The sequence below is a fragment of the Delphinapterus leucas genome, chromosome 14 (genome assembly GCF_059928025.1).
Source record: "Delphinapterus leucas isolate spDelLeu-1000000601 "Yukka" chromosome 14, BTC_Dleu_Yukka2, whole genome shotgun sequence".
NCBI lineage: Eukaryota > Metazoa > Chordata > Mammalia > Artiodactyla > Monodontidae > Delphinapterus > Delphinapterus leucas.
This window is the reverse complement of record NC_143142.1, coordinates 64,122,815-64,141,676: the sequence shown is the minus strand read 5'-3', so window position 1 is coordinate 64,141,676 and position 18,862 is coordinate 64,122,815. Positions and strand designations below refer to the sequence as shown.

Sequence of the window (18,862 nt, the reverse complement as noted above, 5' to 3'; positions counted from 1 at the left end):
GCTACAAAATACCTAGGAAAAAATAAAAACACGTGGGACCTTAATGGAAAAAATTATAAGACCCATATAATATTCAATTATAAGAAGATATACTTGTGTTTATGAATAGAAGCCAGTATCGTGTCAGTTTTCCTCCACTTATTTATAAATTGTGTCATTCCAATTAAAATCGCAGGTGAAAGAGAATTCACTTTATCAGATTTCAAGACATATTGTATAGCTTTAATGGTTAAGACATGATGGTATTTGTCTCAGATATAGACTAATGGAAGGAAAGAAAAAAGCCTAGAAACACAAATAGCATTTGTAATCACTAGGGAAAAGATTCAGTATATGGTGCTGGTGTACTTGATTATTTCTGTTGAGGGGAAAATACCTACCTCACATCATACACACACAAAAATTACAAGTGTGAAAAGCAAAACTTTACACTTTGACTTTTAAAAGGTGACAGCATATGGAAGGATCTTTAAGAAGGTACAAATATATACATATGATTAAAATACTGATAAATTTGAGCACATTAAAGTGAGCTACTTAAGTATAAAAAAGGCCATCAGAAGTCACTTGCTAGGTGAAGATACATGTGGCATGTGTAATTAACAAAAGATTATTATCCAGAATATATAAATAATTCCTGTGAATTAAGAAAAAGAGGGTGAATGTGAACAAATGATTCAAAGGAATAGGATCCTGAAAAGTCAGTAAACATGAAAATATTCTCAAACTTCTTAGTAGTTGGGGAAGTGCTGAACATCGACAGCCCTCTGTGTTGCACCCCATCCTTTTGACAAAAGTTTGAGGGACCAAATAATGTGTTAGTGATACTGGGTAAAATAGGAACTCATGTTTCCTTGGTGGGGATGACAATTAGTGTAACCATGTTGATAGTATTTGGTAAAGTTGTATGTGTGCATGTCCTACTATGCAGCATTTCAACTCCTTGGTATCTGTCCTAAGGCAGTGGTTTTCATGTTTTTTTACAGACCTATGGTGGGAAATATGTTTTACATGAGACACAGACTGAATTAAAATTTTTGAAATAATTGAGTGCGCTCTGTTTTCTACTGTATTCTGTTTTTCTTTTTTTTTTCTTTTCTGTTCTTTTAAAAAAGATACTTCTCAGGATCAACTAAGTTGATTTCATATTCATTAAGGGTTCACAACCCTCAATTTAGAGAAATGGCAGAGGATAACATGGTAGAATGTCTCTTAAGAGAGAGAGAGAGAGTGTGTGTGTGTGTGTGTGTGTGTGTGTGTGTGTGTGAGGTTGCAGTGTGAAATTGTATTTCTCGCTGTGGAGCTTCTTCTTTGATCAAGAAGTTCAGATGTTTCTGTCCTTAAAGAGCTCTCATATACGAATGAGAAGATATATGCCAGACTACTCATGGCAGCTTGTAAGAGTGGAAAATTGGAAACCAAAAGGAGACTAGACAGTGAACTGTGATAGAGTCGTATAATGGAGTGGTGTATGACAGCTAAATGAATGCATTAGAGTTGAGGATTATATATGTATAATATATGCTGCATTATAACTACAGCATGGATAGTTATAATAACGAGTGAAAAAAGGGAAGTTACATGAGCAGTGTTTAAAAGTTTGACACAAATTTATAAAATGTGCAAAACTTTATTGTATGGATACCATATGTATCAAAACCCTTTAATGACCATGGGGGAAAATCAAGATAGTGACTCTCCCTGAGAAACAAGAGGGAGGAGAGTGGGATCATAAAGGTGTTCATAGGGGACTTCAGCTATATCCATCTATCATGTCTTATTTCTTACATCTGATCAAATACTGCAAAATGCTGAGAGCTGACAGAGCTGGATGGGAGATCCAAGGGTGTTTCAATATATTGATTTTTTTGTATGACTGAAATATTTTTTTTTAATGTTCCAGCCACCGTAAAACCCAAGATGGAGGAATAAGCAAATTTAATGAGATGTACAGAAAATTAGACAACTTATTGATGGGTATTAAGTCCAAAATAAATGGAAATATCTCATTTTCATAAATAGGAATACTCAATATCATAAATGAATCTAAATTCATCGCACTTCCAAAGTGCTATAGGGTTTTGGTGGAATTTGACAAGCTCAAATTAAAATAACTAACATAAATTTGAAAAATGAGGGAGCGCTCACCTTGTAGGTATCAAAACTTGCTTGAAAGTAGTAGTAGTAGTAGTAGTAGTAGCGTAGATACGAACAAGCATACCAATGAACAGAATATAAAGTCCACAATCAGACATTTATTTATAGGGATTTGGTACGTGACAGAAGTGCCATTTTGAATTAGTAAAGGAAAGATAAACTATTTAATAAATGGTGCTGATAAAATAAGCTGTCCTTACAGGAGATATTTAGATCACCATCTCAACCCTTAAAAAGAAATTCCTGATAAGTTAGGCACCTAAATGTGAAAGGCAAATCTAAAGTATCTACAAGAATATCTAGAGGGAGCAATATCTTTATAAAATCAGGGTATCTCTTTGTGTCTCAGATTCCTCATTGGTAAATAATAGTACCCACCCCACTGGATTCTTATGAGAATTTAATGAGTTAATGCTTACCAGACTATTAAACTAACGTGTCATTGAATAAGCACTCAGTAAATATTTCCTGCTGTATTTGGGTGCAGAAAGGGATTTCTTTAAAAAGAAGCAAAGTTGTGTCATAAAAGGTTTTAGATTAAAATATAAATTTGTATATACTAAAAGACAATGTAAGAAAATGAAAAAACATTCTAAGGATTTGGAGATTTTTTTGTAATACATATTCATTGATAGGGTTTATATCAGAATAAAAACAGTACGCAAAGAACAGCAAGTTGAAGACTCTGCAAAGAAAATGAACCGTAGTTTAATAAGACATGTAGAGAATGCTATTTGCAAAACTATTTTACAGTTACTAATAATTTGAAGGTTTTATTTGCTAGTTCAGGATAATCAGACCTCTTACTTAACTGAAACTTTCCAGTGAGTAATCTTGGAATCCCAATTTTACTAAGGTATCACTTGATAAGCTTTCTTACTTAGCTGTAAAGATAGTCTTCCTATTCTGTTGAAACTTGCATTGTATAAGTATCAGTTATAGCTGGAATTAGGAACAGAGTTAGAATCTGAACTTATTTTTCAATTCTTGCAGATGTTGGGAAAACATTTCTAACTTTAGTAGAGAGCTTGCTGCCACACTATTGAAGGAAATCTGTATATTATGTAAATGACTCACATCTCGATAACTTGATCATAAATCTAATTTTATTTTCTTACTCCATTTTGTCTTCAACTTGGAACATGGAGAAGTCGATACCCTGTAAAAAACCTAAACTCAGTCTGTTTACATTTCAAAACTATTGGCTAAATATGATACCTTAGCTATTTAAAATGCTCAGCTAATTAAAGTGTATTATCAGCATTACTGAAAAATATTATTTTATTGCATAATTGAAAAATTCTCCAGAGATAATTAGCCAGGAGTCAGCCAGCCATGATTACTAAAACGTGACAAGTTAAGGCTGGTAACTTTAAATGAACACGTAGTTCCAAAGTGGTCATAACTGCTCTTCTAAGACATGGGACATTGAAATCATGTGGCAATACTAGGTCATGAGGTTATTCAGATGACCCAGAATAGGCGTAAACATTTCATGTTTTCATTTCCATGAAGAAAAAAAATTTTAAAGATTTTACGGAAAGTTTTCAGATCCCCAAGAATACATCTTAACTCACAAGAAACATTTCTAACAGAAATCTAACAGAGAACCTGTTTACTCAGATTCTTCCTAACACTGGGAATCCCTTTCATTTTTGCTGCATATATAAAAGTTTAATTTTTATTCATTTTCCTAGGCTGAATTCTCATGGATGGATTAATTAAACTAAAGTTATAGGCACTTTTAGGTAGAGTCTTGTTATATTTGCTTGTTCTGTCAGTTTTTGGCAAGGAACAGGGATCCCTCGTGTAACGGAGCAAGAGTTTTGTTCTAAGGATAAAATCGGTGTGGGGCTGAAACAGTGCCTGCGGAGCCCTCAGAATCCAAGCCTTCTCCGCAGGACTAGCTCTGCCTTGCTTGGGCGTGCTCTCTTGCCCTGACTACCCTCTCTTCTGAGCCTCTGCTGTATTTTCTGCTGCACCCTGGTTATGTGATGAACACAGTTACTTACGTAAAGCCATGTATTAATACTGACCCTGTAACCTTAGCCTTCAGATTTGCTTCTGTTTCTGTGTTCTGAATAGGGATTAGTGCATCATTCCACACTGCTCAGTTACATTGGTTAGTGGCCGTTATTCTCGAATCCTCCTTTTCCCTAAACTGTCCACATCCACTTGGCCAATAACATGTGAATTGTTTCTGAAATCACTGAAGTAATACTAACATTAGCACTAACTTGTCTTCAGTTTTCTAAACTGGGCTGCCTCACTCTCCCCTCTCTCCTACCACGTTGCTTCCTTGTACTCTGAGTTCTAGTAATACCTACATTTTTTTGGGTAACTCCTAAAACGTTTCCTGTCTCTTGAAAACCTGCTGAACTTTCTGCCTGCTATTCTCTCTCTCTCTTTCTCTATTCGCACTTCTGCTGTGTGTTGCTTTTGTGATACCTCTCCCTTCCAAAGGTTGAATTAATAAGCATGTTCTCTGTGCTTGGATAAGACTGTCACATGGTATTGAGGTTTATATAGCTGGCTCCACTAGAGCGTGCTTTGTGACACAGAGTAGGAATTCAGCAGAGGTCAAAGGTAGCCAAATACACCTTTTGCTGCCTGGTAGTTGCAAATGTCTACTTTGGTGGATTATTACATGTGTTTGATGTAGTTTTTTGTGTTTGCTTTATTTTTTCAAGTTGTAGTTTCATATACTATAGAATTTTTAAATTATAGTATTTACTATAGTGTACTATAATGTATGGCATTTTTATATATACTTATTTATGTGTGTTATTATAGCATCTCCCACTCTAGACAGCTTAATGGTGCTACCTGCTGTCAAGCTCTCGTTGCTGTTCTTTACTTATCTTACAGTTCCCTAACTGGGCAAACCTCACTTTCCCACCATTTCTGCTGTATTGCTAAAGAAAGTCGCATAATCCTGCTTTTTGGCTCCTTTCAGATTTTTAGCATCTAAACCACAGTTGGGCTATCAGGGGTGCCAGGGCAGCATTGTTATGTGGAATTCCAGAGATGTCCCTATAAAAGGGTTACTATGGCCAAATAAATTTGTGAAATTTGGCATGCTATATTACCTCTTGTGGGAGACCCTTGAAACAGTCTTCCTGAATTGAGGTTGGGACCTGTTAATTGTTTTTCCCTTTTGAGGGGAATGAATATGATTATTAATTAGGTTGTGACCATTATTTTCTAGCAAACTGTACCAAGGCCTAAGTATCTTCAGTTTGGAAGACCATTTTTGAGAATGGTCTTTTGAGAATTCAAAGTCCTTTTTTGAGAATTATACTAACTTTTTTTTTTTTTTTAAAGTAAATGTACACCTCTGTTGCAGCAACCTTGCCACCGCTGCCCCAGATAAGTTTGTGATTGCATGTCATTTGGGCTCTCACTGTTTGTTCTCAAATAATAAAAAAAAAAATCCCTCCCACATCCACGGCCCTGTTCCCCAACATATACCTAGATGTGCTTGCAGAGGCTCACCTCCAAGTTGTGGGCAGACACTTGTTGGCTTTCTTAACATCCTTGGTCAATTGCCACGTCCTCCCTTCTGAAACTTACAGCATGCGTTGGCATATTGAAGGTCTGATAAGTTCTTAAATAAAGAAGTCCATTTAACTTTGCTTGTTTGAAACTTCTTAATGTATTTGTTTAGATGCTTTTTAATTTTTTTGAATTGTAATTTACATTGATAAATGCCCAAACTTTAAATTTTCAGTTCTGTGAGTTTTGATACTTGTGTGCTCACATGTAATTACTTCTCAAAATAAGACAGAAAACAGTCTTATCACCCCAGAAAGGTATTTGTACATCAGACCAAGCATTTCTCTGTGTGTTCCTCCCCTTTCCTGAGACAGTCATTTGACTTCTGTCACTATATTAGTTTCCCCAGTTGTTGCAAGTCATAAGTGGAATCAGTATATATTTTGAGTGTCTTTTTCCCAGCATGATTTTTTTTAACATCTTTATTGGAGTATAATTGCTTTACAATGGTGTGTTAGTTTCTGCTGTATAACAAAGTGAGTCAGCCATACGTATACATATATCCCCATATCTCCTCCCTCTTGCGTCTCCCTCCCTCCCACCCTCCCTATCCCACCCTGCTAGGTGGTCACAAAGCACCAACCAGCATGATACTTTTGAGATTCATCCATGTTGTGAAGTGTGTAAGTAGCTCACTCATTTTTGTTCCTGAGCAGTATTCCATTGTATGAATATACCACAGTTGTTTGTTTTATTTTTTTCAGTTTTCTTGAGATTTGGGCTCTTTCCAGTTTGGGGCCATCATGAGTTATGGCTACTATGAACATTCTTGTATAAGTCTTTTTTTGTGAACTTAAGTTTTCATTTTTCTTGAATATGTCTAGGAGTGGAATTGTTGTGATATAGGGTAGATGTATGTTTAACTTTTTAGGAACTTGCCAGTTTTCCAAAGGCACTGTACCATTCATTTTACATCACATCAACAGGGTATGAGCATTTCCAGTTGCTCCATATGTCAGGCTGAATAATGGTCCCCAAAGACATCCAGGTCCTAGTCCCCAGAACCAGTGAATGTTATTTATATGGCAAAAGGGACTTTCCAGATGTGGTTAAGGATCTTGAGATGGGGAGATTATTGGGTAATATCTGGGTGAGCCCTAAATGTAATCACAAGTGTCCTTATAAGAGGGCAGATAGAGGGAGGTTTGACCTGAGATGGAGAAGGCAGTATGACAATGCATGCAGAGATTGGAGTGATGTGCTTTGAAGGTGGAGGAATGGGGCATAAGCCAAGGAATATGGGAGACCACTAAAGGCTGAAAAAGGCAAGGAAGCAAATTCTCCTGTCAGACCCTCTGGAAGGAAACAGTCCTGAGTATACTTTGACTTTCTTGAATTCATTGAAACTCATTTTGGTAAACCTGTGGTGGTTTAAAGCACTGAGTTTGTGATAATTTGTTACAACAGGAATAGGAAACTAATATATTCTACATGTTCACCAACATTTGACAGTGTCAGAATATTTTTAAACCATTCTAGATGGTGCGAAATGCATTGTGGTTTTAATTTGCATTTTCCTGAAGATTGTTGATATTAAACACCTCCTAATGTGCTTATTGGCCATTCCTGTATCCTCTTTCATGCAATATCTGTAATTTGTCCTTTGCCTATTTTTTAAAAAATGGAGTGCACTTTTTCTTTGACTTGCAGTTCTTTATATATTCTATATGGTAGCCCTTTATCTCAAATATTTATAGCAAATATTTTTTCTCTAGTCTGTGACTTACTCGTTCTTTAGTGGTGTCTTTTGGTAAGCAGGCATTTTAAGTTTTGATGAGGTTTGTGTTATTTATATTTCTTTTGTGGTTAGTGCTTTTTATGTCTTAAGGACATAAAAGTATTTTGTGTTTTCCTCTAAGAGTTAAGATTTTGCTTTCCTATTGAGGATGGTATAATATAGTGCTTGAGGTTTACTATTTTCCATATTTTTGAAAAGCTGTTGAAAATAGATTGACTTGGCGCCTTGGTAGAAAATGAGTTGACTGTATTATATGTATGGGTCTATTTCTGGACGCTCTTCTATTTCACTATCTTTATTTTTCTTATGCCCACTCTATACTCTTGATTACTAAGGCTTTTTCAGTGAGTCTTGAAATAAGGTGGTATAAGTCCTCAAAAATCCTTTTTCTTTTTTCAAGATTGGTTTTATTATTCTAGATCTCTTTTGTTCCATAGGAATTTTAGCATCAGCATATCAGTTTCTTTTTAAAAAATCCTGCTGGGATTTCAACAGGGATTACATTTATATATCAAACTGGGAAGAATGGACATTTAAATAATATTGAGTCTTCCAGTCTATGAACATGGTCTCTCTTCATTTCAGTCTTCTTTCATTTACCTTAGCAATATTTTGCAGTTCTTAGTATAGAGGTCTTGAGTATCTTTCTTTAGATTGACCTATAGGTTTTTTGTTGTTGTTGTTGCAGTTATAACTGGCATTTCTTTAAATTTCATTTTCCATTTGTTCTTTGCTTGTATGTAGAGATACACTTAATTTTGTATGTTGACCTTCTATCATGAAACCTTGCTAAATTCACTTCCTAATTTTACTAGTGTTTTTGTAGGTTCTGTGCAGTTTCCAATGAAGACAGTCATATCACCAGAGAATATACTTATTTCTTTCCAATCTTTATGCCTTTTATTTCTTTCTTGCCTTATTGTGCTGGCTGGAACATTCAGTGCATTATTGAATAGAAGTAGTGACAGTGGACATCCTTGTCGTATCCTCAGTTATAAGGGAAAGGGACTCAATGTTTCATCATTAGATATGTTGCTAGCTTTAGGTTTTTCATAGATGTCGTTTTCCAGAATGAAGAACTTCTTCCCCTTTTCTATTTCTAGTTCTCTGAGGGTTTTTAATCATGGATAGATATTAAATTAACATTGTCAAATGCCTCTTTTTTCCCCCCTGCATCAGTTAAGAGAATCATAAGGATTTTTCTCCTGTATACTGTAAATGAGGTGCTTGATTTTTTTTTTTTTTTTTTTTTTAACTGTTAAACCAGTTTTGCTCCTTGGGATAAACCCCACTTGGTGATGATTACTTTTTCTATATATGTTACTGGGTGTGATTTGCTAATATTTTGTTAAGGATTTTTCCTTCTAGTAGTAGCAGACCTTTGCTTTTTGTATTAGTGCAGGATCTTGGGCCAAAGACAGTTTCTTGCTCCTGGCCCATTGTCATATCGATAGCTTTGCTTTCTATTCATTCCTTAGCATCAGGGTATGTTTGTCTGCCACTGGTGGTGGCAGTGTTTCCTGTCTTCCTCTAGGGGTAGACTGTGGTTATGTTACATGGTGAAAGGCTTGTTTGTATGTGGGAGGTGGGCAGATAGGTTCTGCTCCCCCCCACCCTCTCAAATAGTACACAGCTTTTGCTTTACTCTTCCCTTTCAGGCAGGGAAACTTTCCTTGGGCCCTGGGTGTGGGAGGCTTTCCTGCATCTCCCCTCCTGGTTGAAGGCTTTTGCTTCATGTTAGGTGCCACTTAAAGGGGAGGAGCTCTCTCCCTTCTCTTGCCCCATGCCATTCTTTTTCAAGAGAACTCAGTTGAGAGCCTTTGAAAAGAGCTTGTGAATGAGTGCAGATTCCCCTTTTGTCTGGGTTTTCACTGCCATCCTAGGTGACACTCAGCCATTATCTTTATTTTTATCTTTAATATTCAGCAGCTTGACTACTGTATGTTTCCTTTCCATCTGTGGGTTGATATCTGCCATCATTTTTGAAATGTTTTTGGCCATTATCTCTTCTTAAGCTTTTTCTGCCCCATTCTCTCTTTTCATCTCCTTCTGGGACCCCAATTACACTCCACTTAAACCCCAATTGACATTTGGTCTTGGATGTTCTGGGATTTTTTCCACACTTTTTTTTTTTTCTCTTCATGTTTCAATCTGGGCATTTTAATTTGGCCTGTCTTCAAATTCACAGCTTATTTCTGTCTGTTTTTAAATCCATCTAAAGAAATCTTTAATTTCTGATATTGTATTTTTCATTTTTAATGTTTCCCTGTGATCTTTTTTTTATAGCTTCAATGTCTGTGATTAAATTCTCCATTTCATTATTCATGTTGTCTATCTCTTCCATCAGTTTTCATCATGGTTATTTTAAAGTATGTCTGATAATCCCCAAATCTAGGCCCTCTCTGATCTGATTATATTAATATTTTCATCTTTTGACTTTGGTTTGCTGCTCTCTCTGTCTTGTAATTTTTGATTGAATGCTGAATGTTTGTGTAAAATCAGTACAGGTTGAAGTATATATTATCTACTTCCCCAAAATGGCTCATCATTTCTTGTGGGGCTAAGTCAACAAGATGTGTGCATAGTCAGCTAGTTCTGGGCTTATTTGTAACTTTATTTTGATTAGTTCAAGTGTCTTGAGAGTAGGATTAAGACTTTACTTTCTGTAAGATTTGTTGTCTTAGTGTAATTTCAGTTATCTCTTTATGCTTTGTATCTGAGCCATCAGCTTTCTGAACCGTGGTGACTTCTCTGCTTTACAGCCTAGCTGCTGGTTTCCTGGTCATTCTGGAGTGAGTTCTTTTTGCTCTCTAGTCTTACCCCAGGCTTTTGTGCCTAGTGAGATCTCTCGGTACGAGTAATACCTTCCAGTGCTTTCTCTCAGCAGTCCTTTCCTACCCCAGCCTTGGTAGTTCAATTTCCAGAGTATCTGCATGGAAGTTTCTGTCTCAGCTGTCTTGTCCCACCTCAGCCCTTGGCAGCTGAATGTCTGGAGTCTCTTGGATTGATTTCTCTCACATCTCACCACCGCCCCTCCCACTCCCCCCCCACCCCCGCCACCTCCCCAGGGCATTTGAGGAAGACCCTAAGCTTCTTAGCGTATCTCTTAGCTTTCCTGCCCTGTCTTCCAACCTTTGCCATATTTTGGCCAACTCTTGGTGCAGACCTGTGGGATTGAGCGGTTGAGTGGTGCAGACTTGCTCTGTGGAATCCTTGGAATTCTAATATGTCTTGTCAGCCTACATGTTACTGTTAAAATGTACTAAAATTTAGGCTGACTTCTCCTTACCTTCACTGTGGTGGGATTATTCCTCCTTAGCCACTCTACCAGGAAAGAGACCATCTGTGGGCCCCTCTTCTATCAAGACTCAACACTTTCTGGAATTTAGTTTCACTTAGGTTACTTTGTATCTTAAACTTTCTGTTGGGTTCAGAAAAACCATGATTTTATAGCTTTTCTGCCTTGTTTTGATTGTTAGGGTGAAAGTGATGGTCTATTGTGACTCTGTATCTCCTGATTAGAAGTGGAACTCCTTCATGGAATACTTTCTGATATATAATCTGGCAAATACCTGATAAAGTTTGTTGTTTCACTTCACCCTAGTTGATTTTCTACCGTATTTCTCAGAGCCAGGTTTCAAAATGTTTTCCATTCTTCTCAAATCTGAACTCTCCAGTTCTGTCCTCAAGTGGTAAATTATCTTATCTCTTACTTTGAGATTAAAGCCATTGACATTAAATTTTAATTGGGCTGGTGGAAAGTGTGGGAAGAATTTGTAGTAGGTGCTTAGAAAACTAGGCAAATGAAAAACTAACATAATTAGCTCTGGGGAAAGGAAAGAGTTGTACAAAAAAGGAAACATGATTATACAGTAGTAGTTATACAGTAGTAGTTAACTACTAATCTCATCAGGTACAAAACTACCTGGGAGATAATTATTTTTAAGCTTGGAGGAAAGCAAGTGGTCGTGGTGTAAATCCTCATTTTCTGTAGAAAAATCGCTAGGTATATCTAAACTTGCTATTTCAAGGGATACCATTACTGAGGTATAAATAGCAAGAATAAAAGTTAAAAGGTTCTCTTGGTGTGAGAAGAGGAGCTATATTTGACTTTACTCACTATGCATGTTGTTACTTAGATATAAATGAAAATATTTTTTAAAAGAGGCTTAATTAAAAATCTTCTCAAGGGGTGGTAAAAGTGAACCAAATCTTTTTTTCACACTCTCTTTACCTTTATTTCTTTATTTTTATATTTTTTAACTCTGTGCTTTTTCTTTGGCTGCTTTGGGTCTTCGTTGCGGTGTACGGGCTTCTCAGTACGGTGGCTTCTCTTGTTGCGGAGCACGGGCTCTAGGTGCGCAAGCTTCAGTAGTTGTGGCGCACGGGTTTAGCATGTGGGATCTTCCCAGACCAGGGCTCGAACCCGTGTTCCCTGCATTTGCAGGCGGATTCTTAACCACTGTGCCACTGGGGAAGTCCCTGTCTTTATTCTTCTTGTTTACTTCACACTTCATGCCTTTTCCCTTGTTATAACTTTACATTTTACTTTATGATACTTGGTTATGAAAGTTTAAAACTTTGGGGATATTGAGCTTGTAAATTTTTAAAAATATTTTTGTTACGTGTTTTGAGAATAGATTGAAATTCTAAAAAGTGAGGAAAACTTTCTTTTGGTGAAGATACTTTATTGATACTAAGTTAAAAATAAAGTAGTATGGGTAGTGATAAACTTGTCCAGTGTTGATAAAGATAAAAGATTTTACTTGCAAAATTATTATATTTGTCCACTTATAACACTGTCTTGTTTTTAGAAGGATTTGTTTCCACAGTTCATTTAAATTAGTAAAGTCATTTTCAGGGGTGAAAAAGATAACTTCTGAATGTCTGTTGTGAAAGAAATAATTTGAATTTCTATTGCATTCTGTAATTTGCTTTTGATACTGTGTTGAAACTAGTAGTTGATTGTAAAGTTAGCTTCTAAATTATCCTTTCCATATCTTTTCTAGGTTAGATTAAGGAGGATATTTTCTTAGAGTGGATCGCTGCCTTTGGTAAGAACATGTCGTCCATCTTGCCATTCACTCCACCAGTTGTGAAGAGACTGCTGGGATGGAAGAAATCAGCGGGTGGATCTGGAGGAGCAGGTGGTGGAGAGCAGAATGGACAGGAAGAAAAGTGGTGTGAGAAAGCAGTTAAAAGTTTGGTGAAGAAGCTAAAGAAAACAGGACGATTAGATGAGCTTGAGAAAGCCATCACCACTCAAAATTGTAATACTAAATGTGTTACCATACCAAGGTAAGTGTTGTTAGATCAGAAATTTGATGGCCATACTGTTGAAAATTGCTTAAAGGAATCTGAAGGGAAGTTATTGAAATTTTGTTACTTTCAAGTGACCTGTCAATAGTGATTATTAAAATATGACAGCTATTTTTAACCTGTCGTATTAATTTTGTTTAACTCGTTAAGACTTGTTTATTTTACAAAGCATTTTCTTGAACAGTGAGAAGGTTTAATCAAGCAAAATAAAATACTTAGATTGTATTTTTATCTTCACTGTCTTCATTTACCTTCATTGCCTAAATGTTTCATTGTATGTTATCCTAATTTCTGTGATTGAATGACTTTTGAATAAAGATTCAAAGATTTTTCTATCACTAGTGCAGTAGTGACTGACAGTTTTCTCCTCCCTTGGTCAAAACTTCAGTAAGGAGTGAACAGAGGCTGCTAACATTGTGATGAATTTTATATAGTTTTTGCTTGAGTTGCAGCACTACTTCTAACAAAGAACAGTATGTGAGACAGCTTCCTAGGTGTCATAGGTGGTCAGAACCTGTCTTGAAGACCTACCTCTTGTATTAGAAGGACCTATTACTTAAGAGGTTCAAGTTTTATTAGTGTAAATTTAATCATTTACAGATCAGTGCCACTGTCAGAAATACTGTTTTTTAACATAAAGTAGCAAGTGGTTTTTAAGTGTTTTAATGTGTACTACTATAGTTGCGCACATTACAGGGTTTGCGGGAGTGTCAGTTTATAGCATTTTCTAAAAATGATTGTTTTCAGTGTCATACACATAGGCTAGCATATGGCACGTAAAACCATTGTACTTGACACGTTTCTAATGAGTTTTGGGAAATACACTCTGGGTGCTTGTTGATAATAGATCCTAATAACACCAGCCTGTCTGCTTGCAAATAACTAGGAGTAGAATGTTTCCTCCCTTGTTTGGTAGGTTAATTATCCATTTCTTTTACCTCACTTGTTTCATGTATTTCTCAAAGAAGAGTCACTTTTCCTGGTATATCCTTTCGTTTTAGAAATGTTTATGAATGCCTGCTGTGTACAAGGCACTGGTTTTAGGCACATGGGATAGATACAGTATGAACAAAACTCAAAGTTCCTGCCCTCCTCAGGGATAGATGTACACAGTAAACAAGTGGACAGATTAATCTAATTGGAGATGGTAATGAGTACAAAGAAAACAACAACTGAGGGGTGAAACTGCTTTGGATTGGATTGTGACACTTAATCTGAGCTTTGAGAAGTAGCAGCTAGCTGAGGGAGGTCTTCTAGGCAGAGGAAGGAGTGCGTGTAAAGATGCCAAGTCAGGACATAGCTTATTGTATTGGAGGACTTACTGTATTGCAGTAGAGATGGAGTGATACAAAATGAGTACAAAACTTGGAAAGGGTCAGATCATAGAGGGCATCGTAGGAGAGTTTGAATTTTAGTGTCAATGTAATAGAAAGCAAATAAAGATTTTTAAGTGGATTTTCAGATTTTAATCCTTTTTTTTTTTTTCCTCGGTACGCGGGCCTCTTACTGTTGTGGCCTCTCCCATTGCGGAGCACAGGCTCCGGACTTGCAGGCTCAGTGGCCATGGCTCACGGGCCCAGCCGCTCTGCGGCATGTGGGATCTTCCCGGATCGGGGCACGAACCCGTGTCCCCTGCATCAGCAGGCGGACTCTCAACCACTGCGCCACCAGGGAAGCCCTTAATCCATTTTTAAAGAATTTTTTACATTTATATTTTTACAAAGATCATTCTGGCTGCCGGACACACGTGGTTGGAGCTGGGGGTGGGTAGTGGTGTAGTGGTGTGTGTGTGCATGTGTGTGTGTAGTAGACTGGTGTGGTATAGTGGTCTGCAAGCGGGGAAATCAGGAGGCTATTGAAGCAGTCCAAAATAGAGATGCCAGAGGTTGGGCTGGCATGGAGGCTGTGCTGCCACCAGAAGTGGATGGATTTGGTTGGAAGTTGAACTGACAGGACTTGCTAATGAATTGGTTAAGAATAAGTCAAGTTTTTTGTGTTCATTTTTTATTGTGTAGTGCCTGGTATTTCAGTTCAGTAAACATTTATAAACATACAGTCTTTGCTCTTGAGTTGCTTACTTCCTAGTAAGGGAGGTAAACTTTAAAAAATAAGAAAGATAATTTCATAATGTGCAGGAGGTGTTCTGAAAGATGTATGCTTAGGGAGCTGTGTCCAAAGTGGGCACCCTTCCCTGCTCTGCGGCTTGTGGAAAGTTTCCTCCTGGAGAAAGATTGGTGCCTGAGTTGGGTGGAGGTAAAGGAGGAATTTAGTCAGGAGAAGCTCCATTCATCCAGAGTGGCCCTGGGGTGTTGAGAGGACTGGTGATGGGGTCCTGGGAGTGTCAGGTGGGAGGTGGGATATGGCAGGACCCAGAGGCTGTGTGGTAGGGAGGAAGCACCACATCCTGCGCGCTGGGGGGTTCACACTGAACATGAGTGTGACTGGGTGATGGGGGAGTTGGCAAAGAGTCTTAGGTAAAGAAGTGAGGAAAATGGTTGTGAGACTGTCAAGAGTGGAGGCAGGGAGACCAGTTAGTATGTTGTCTCCTCATCCAAGGGAGCTGTGTGATCCAGGAAGACCGGGGGCCATGCTTTTGCACAGCTTCATCTAGGGCTCCGGTGCCAGTGTGGTGAGGTTGTTGGCAGAACAGAGCTGAGAGGAGAGTCATGCAGTCCTGTCTCTTAAGGAGATACAGTAGGAAGCAGCCTCATGATTGAAATGTATAGACCTTCTATTTAAACTGTAGAAGTCCCTTTAGTCGAATTTCTTTTCCTTATTTTCCCCAGTCTTCGTTTTACAGTCTAGTTTTTAGAGATTTTTTTTTCATATTCTAGGGCTTTTTCATCATTTAAAGATTTTTTTCCCCGCACTTTTACCTGAGTAATGAAAGTGAAGTGGTGCTTGTCCAGTATCTTGTTTTTCACTCTTTAAAAGTTCCTTGAAGCTTAGAAACTTGCTTGTCTAATTTGGTGGTCTTTTTTGTTTTAATATTTCAAGAAATGTAGATTTGTTAATATTGGCTGTTTATCAAAAACCTTAAGTTTCTTGCACTATATTCTGGAGCCATATATCTTATAAAGTTTGTTTTTAATAATAGAACAGTTATATTGTGTCAGATTATTAGTCATCTCTTAACTACTAAATGTACTTAAACATTCAGTCAACTCTTAATTATATAGACTGTAAAAGGTGGGGAATGGGTGTGGAAAGGGTCCATTATGGAGGAATCCAAACCCTAGCTTAAGCAAAATTATTTAAAATGTAATTCATGGTGGATTTACTGTAAGCTTATTAACTTAAAATTGCAAATAAGTTGTCAGTAAAATACCTTAACGTATTGATGTACTCATCATGTATTAATGAACATGAAACATAAATTACTTAATTTTTTAAAATGACAAATGTTTTCTGTTTAAAAATCCCTGTTTCATTGACTCTTCTTAACAGTTTCCTTTCCTCCAACCCCCATCTTCTAATGTTAGAGTGGGACTAAATTGCGGCTAGAAACATAGTCCTGACTTTATATCCCTCCCATCCCCCTCACATAATTAACTCTGCCTACATTGCTTTGTCTCTGAAGGGATAGAAGCTACTACCCATATGTGTCACTGCTTCCTTCCTACTGTTTTATGTGGTGACGCAAAGTGATTCATGGGTAGATCTTAACCTATTAAGCTACAATGAGCTGAATAGTATAAAGTTTCATGAAGCTTTTCCATCTCAATTTTTTGAGACTAACAAATGGAGGACAACTCAGTCATAAAATCAGAATGGCAATTGATATTTAGGTAATGAATCAGTCAGAAGAAAAAAAAGTGACTTTCAGTGCATTTAATCTACAGTAAAGCAAAATCCAAACAGCAGTGGGGATGGAGAGCTTGTAAAGTTTAAAACAAGTGGCTGTGAGGTCTGAAATGCCAATTTGATAATATCCATTGTACATAAATGTGTAGGAATGAAGAATTTATTTTCTTAAACGTAAGTTATAAGGGCTTTCCTAAGGTGGTACTTTGACCATATAATTACATTTTGATCTTTCATCTTAAGGAAATAATCAGGAATATGGTCCAAGATTTCTGGTGTTCATTTCAGCATTGTTTATAATAGCAAAGAATTAGAGAAACCCAATCCTAACCCACAGTTTCCTTAACTGTAATAATAAAGGAAACTTAACCCAACTCATTTTATACCAGAATTGAAAATGAATAGTAAAAGTAAAGTTTATATCAATCTTACTCATAAAAACAAATGCAAAAATTATAAATGAAAAAGCTTGAATTATAAAAACAAAACCACAAAATCATGACTAGGTAAGGTTTATTGCAGGAATGCTAGTGTGATTCACCTACAGGAAGTCCATTAATGTAAGATACTCTGTATTCATATTTATGAACACTCTGATCTTGGTGGATCTAGAAAGAGCTTTCTATAAAATTCAGTATTCATGTTAACAAATTAGAAATAGGAATTTTCTTAACTTGATAAAGCAATACTTCCAAAAATGTTAACACTTATTCTTGAAACTTTAGAGAGAAATACATCAAATTGTTAATAGTGATTATTTATGGATTACCTAAAAAAAGAAATGTCCTGTAATTTTTCCGTAATATTTATCTATGAAAGTATGTTTTACTTTTGCAGTCATCATAATCAAATTTTTTTTTATGGTTTGTTTTACTTTATTATATTTTTAATAATTTTTTAAAATTTATTTTTATTTATTTTTTGGCTGTGTTGGGTCTTTGTTGCCATGCGCGGGATTTCTCTAGTTGTGGCGAGCCGGGGCTGCTCTTCGGCGCAGTGTGTGGGCTTCTCATTGCGGTGGCTTCTCTTGTTGCGGAGCACGGGCTCTAGGCATGCGGGCTTCAGTTGTTGTGGTTCACGGGCTTAGTTGCTCCGTGGCATGTGGGATCTTCCCGGACCAGGGTTCGAACCTGTGTCCCTAGCATTGGCAGGCGGATTCTTAACCACTGCACCAGCAGGGAAGCCCAATTAAATGTTTAAAAAGAACTTTTGGGCAATACTTAGACTATTCTTGGCTTTGCTTTTTTACCCTTTAAATTAAGTCAATTTTTCTGTAAAAGGGCAGTTATATTTTCATTTTCTTAACATTGTAATAAATGTATTTATATTTTTTCCTTCAAAAAGTATGTTCCTTAAAACAAAGTAGTATGTGTACATGATTCCAAATTCAAACACAGATTATACCGTGGAAAAATGTGTCCCTCCCACTCCTGTTGTCACCCGTCTCCTCACCCAGTTGTATTACTAGTGTCTTATATATCCTTACAGGATATGTTTCTTGTTAATACTGTTGCTAACATTTGGATTTTGTTTTCCATCTTCTAAATTTTTAAATATCAGAGTAATTGAAATAAACTTTATGCAGATGGTCAACTTTTACTTTTGATTTTGTATTACTACCCTTTTACTTCTCTGGATAACCCAGGAAGAATTAAAGAGAAGTCTTTTAAAACCAAACCGTAGTATCCTTCAGTTCTTCTTAAATTAGTGTTTCTTTGTTATTTCAGAAGAGAATAATTCTCTCTCCCTCGTTCACACATAGAAATAGACTGTGTGTGGGGGTGTGTGTGTGTATGAGATAATATATATGGAATACTATGACAGAAAGAACTCTGAAGTTTGATGACTTGTTTTTGAGTCAGCTTCTTCAGTACTGATGAATGTGAATCCTGAGGCATGTGATTATACTTTTGACTGTTTCTTCATCTGTGAAACGGGTGGTACTGTCTGAGTTCTTTCACAGTACTATTTTTGGGTCCTTTGAAATAATGTTAAGTTTAGTTTGTAAGCTATAAAGCACTACAGCCATGAATATGATTTGTTTGAAATTTTCACAGATATTCCATGTCTTCATTTTCCTTCCAGGTTTTCTAAAAGAACTCACATTAAATTGTATTGTCTATCTTTGCTTAGTAAACATTTCTGCCAGACAGCTATCATAATTTAGTATAACATTTATTTATAAAATCAGTTCATCAAAACAATGAAACATTTTATAAATGCAAACTAGAACTTTGAGATTATCAGCCTCAGCATCCAACTTGTCACTTTCTTTCTATATGTTCTGTG

The 18,862-nt window shown here is 36.7% G+C and overlaps 1 protein-coding gene across 4 annotated transcripts in view; it reads left to right on the top strand.

Moving 5' to 3' along the window:
• Positions 1-18,862, top strand: part of SMAD2 (SMAD family member 2) — a 108,156-nt gene that overhangs the window by 14,995 nt on the left and 74,299 nt on the right. For all 4 annotated transcript variants that reach the window (XM_089895154.1, XM_089895153.1, XM_089895152.1 and 1 more), the window contains exon 3: positions 12,460-12,748. In XM_089895154.1, coding sequence (XP_089751280.1) covers positions 12,513-12,748 — 236 coding nt within the window. In that variant the 5' untranslated portion in view covers positions 12,460-12,512. The remainder of the gene's footprint in view (positions 1-12,459; positions 12,749-18,862) is intronic.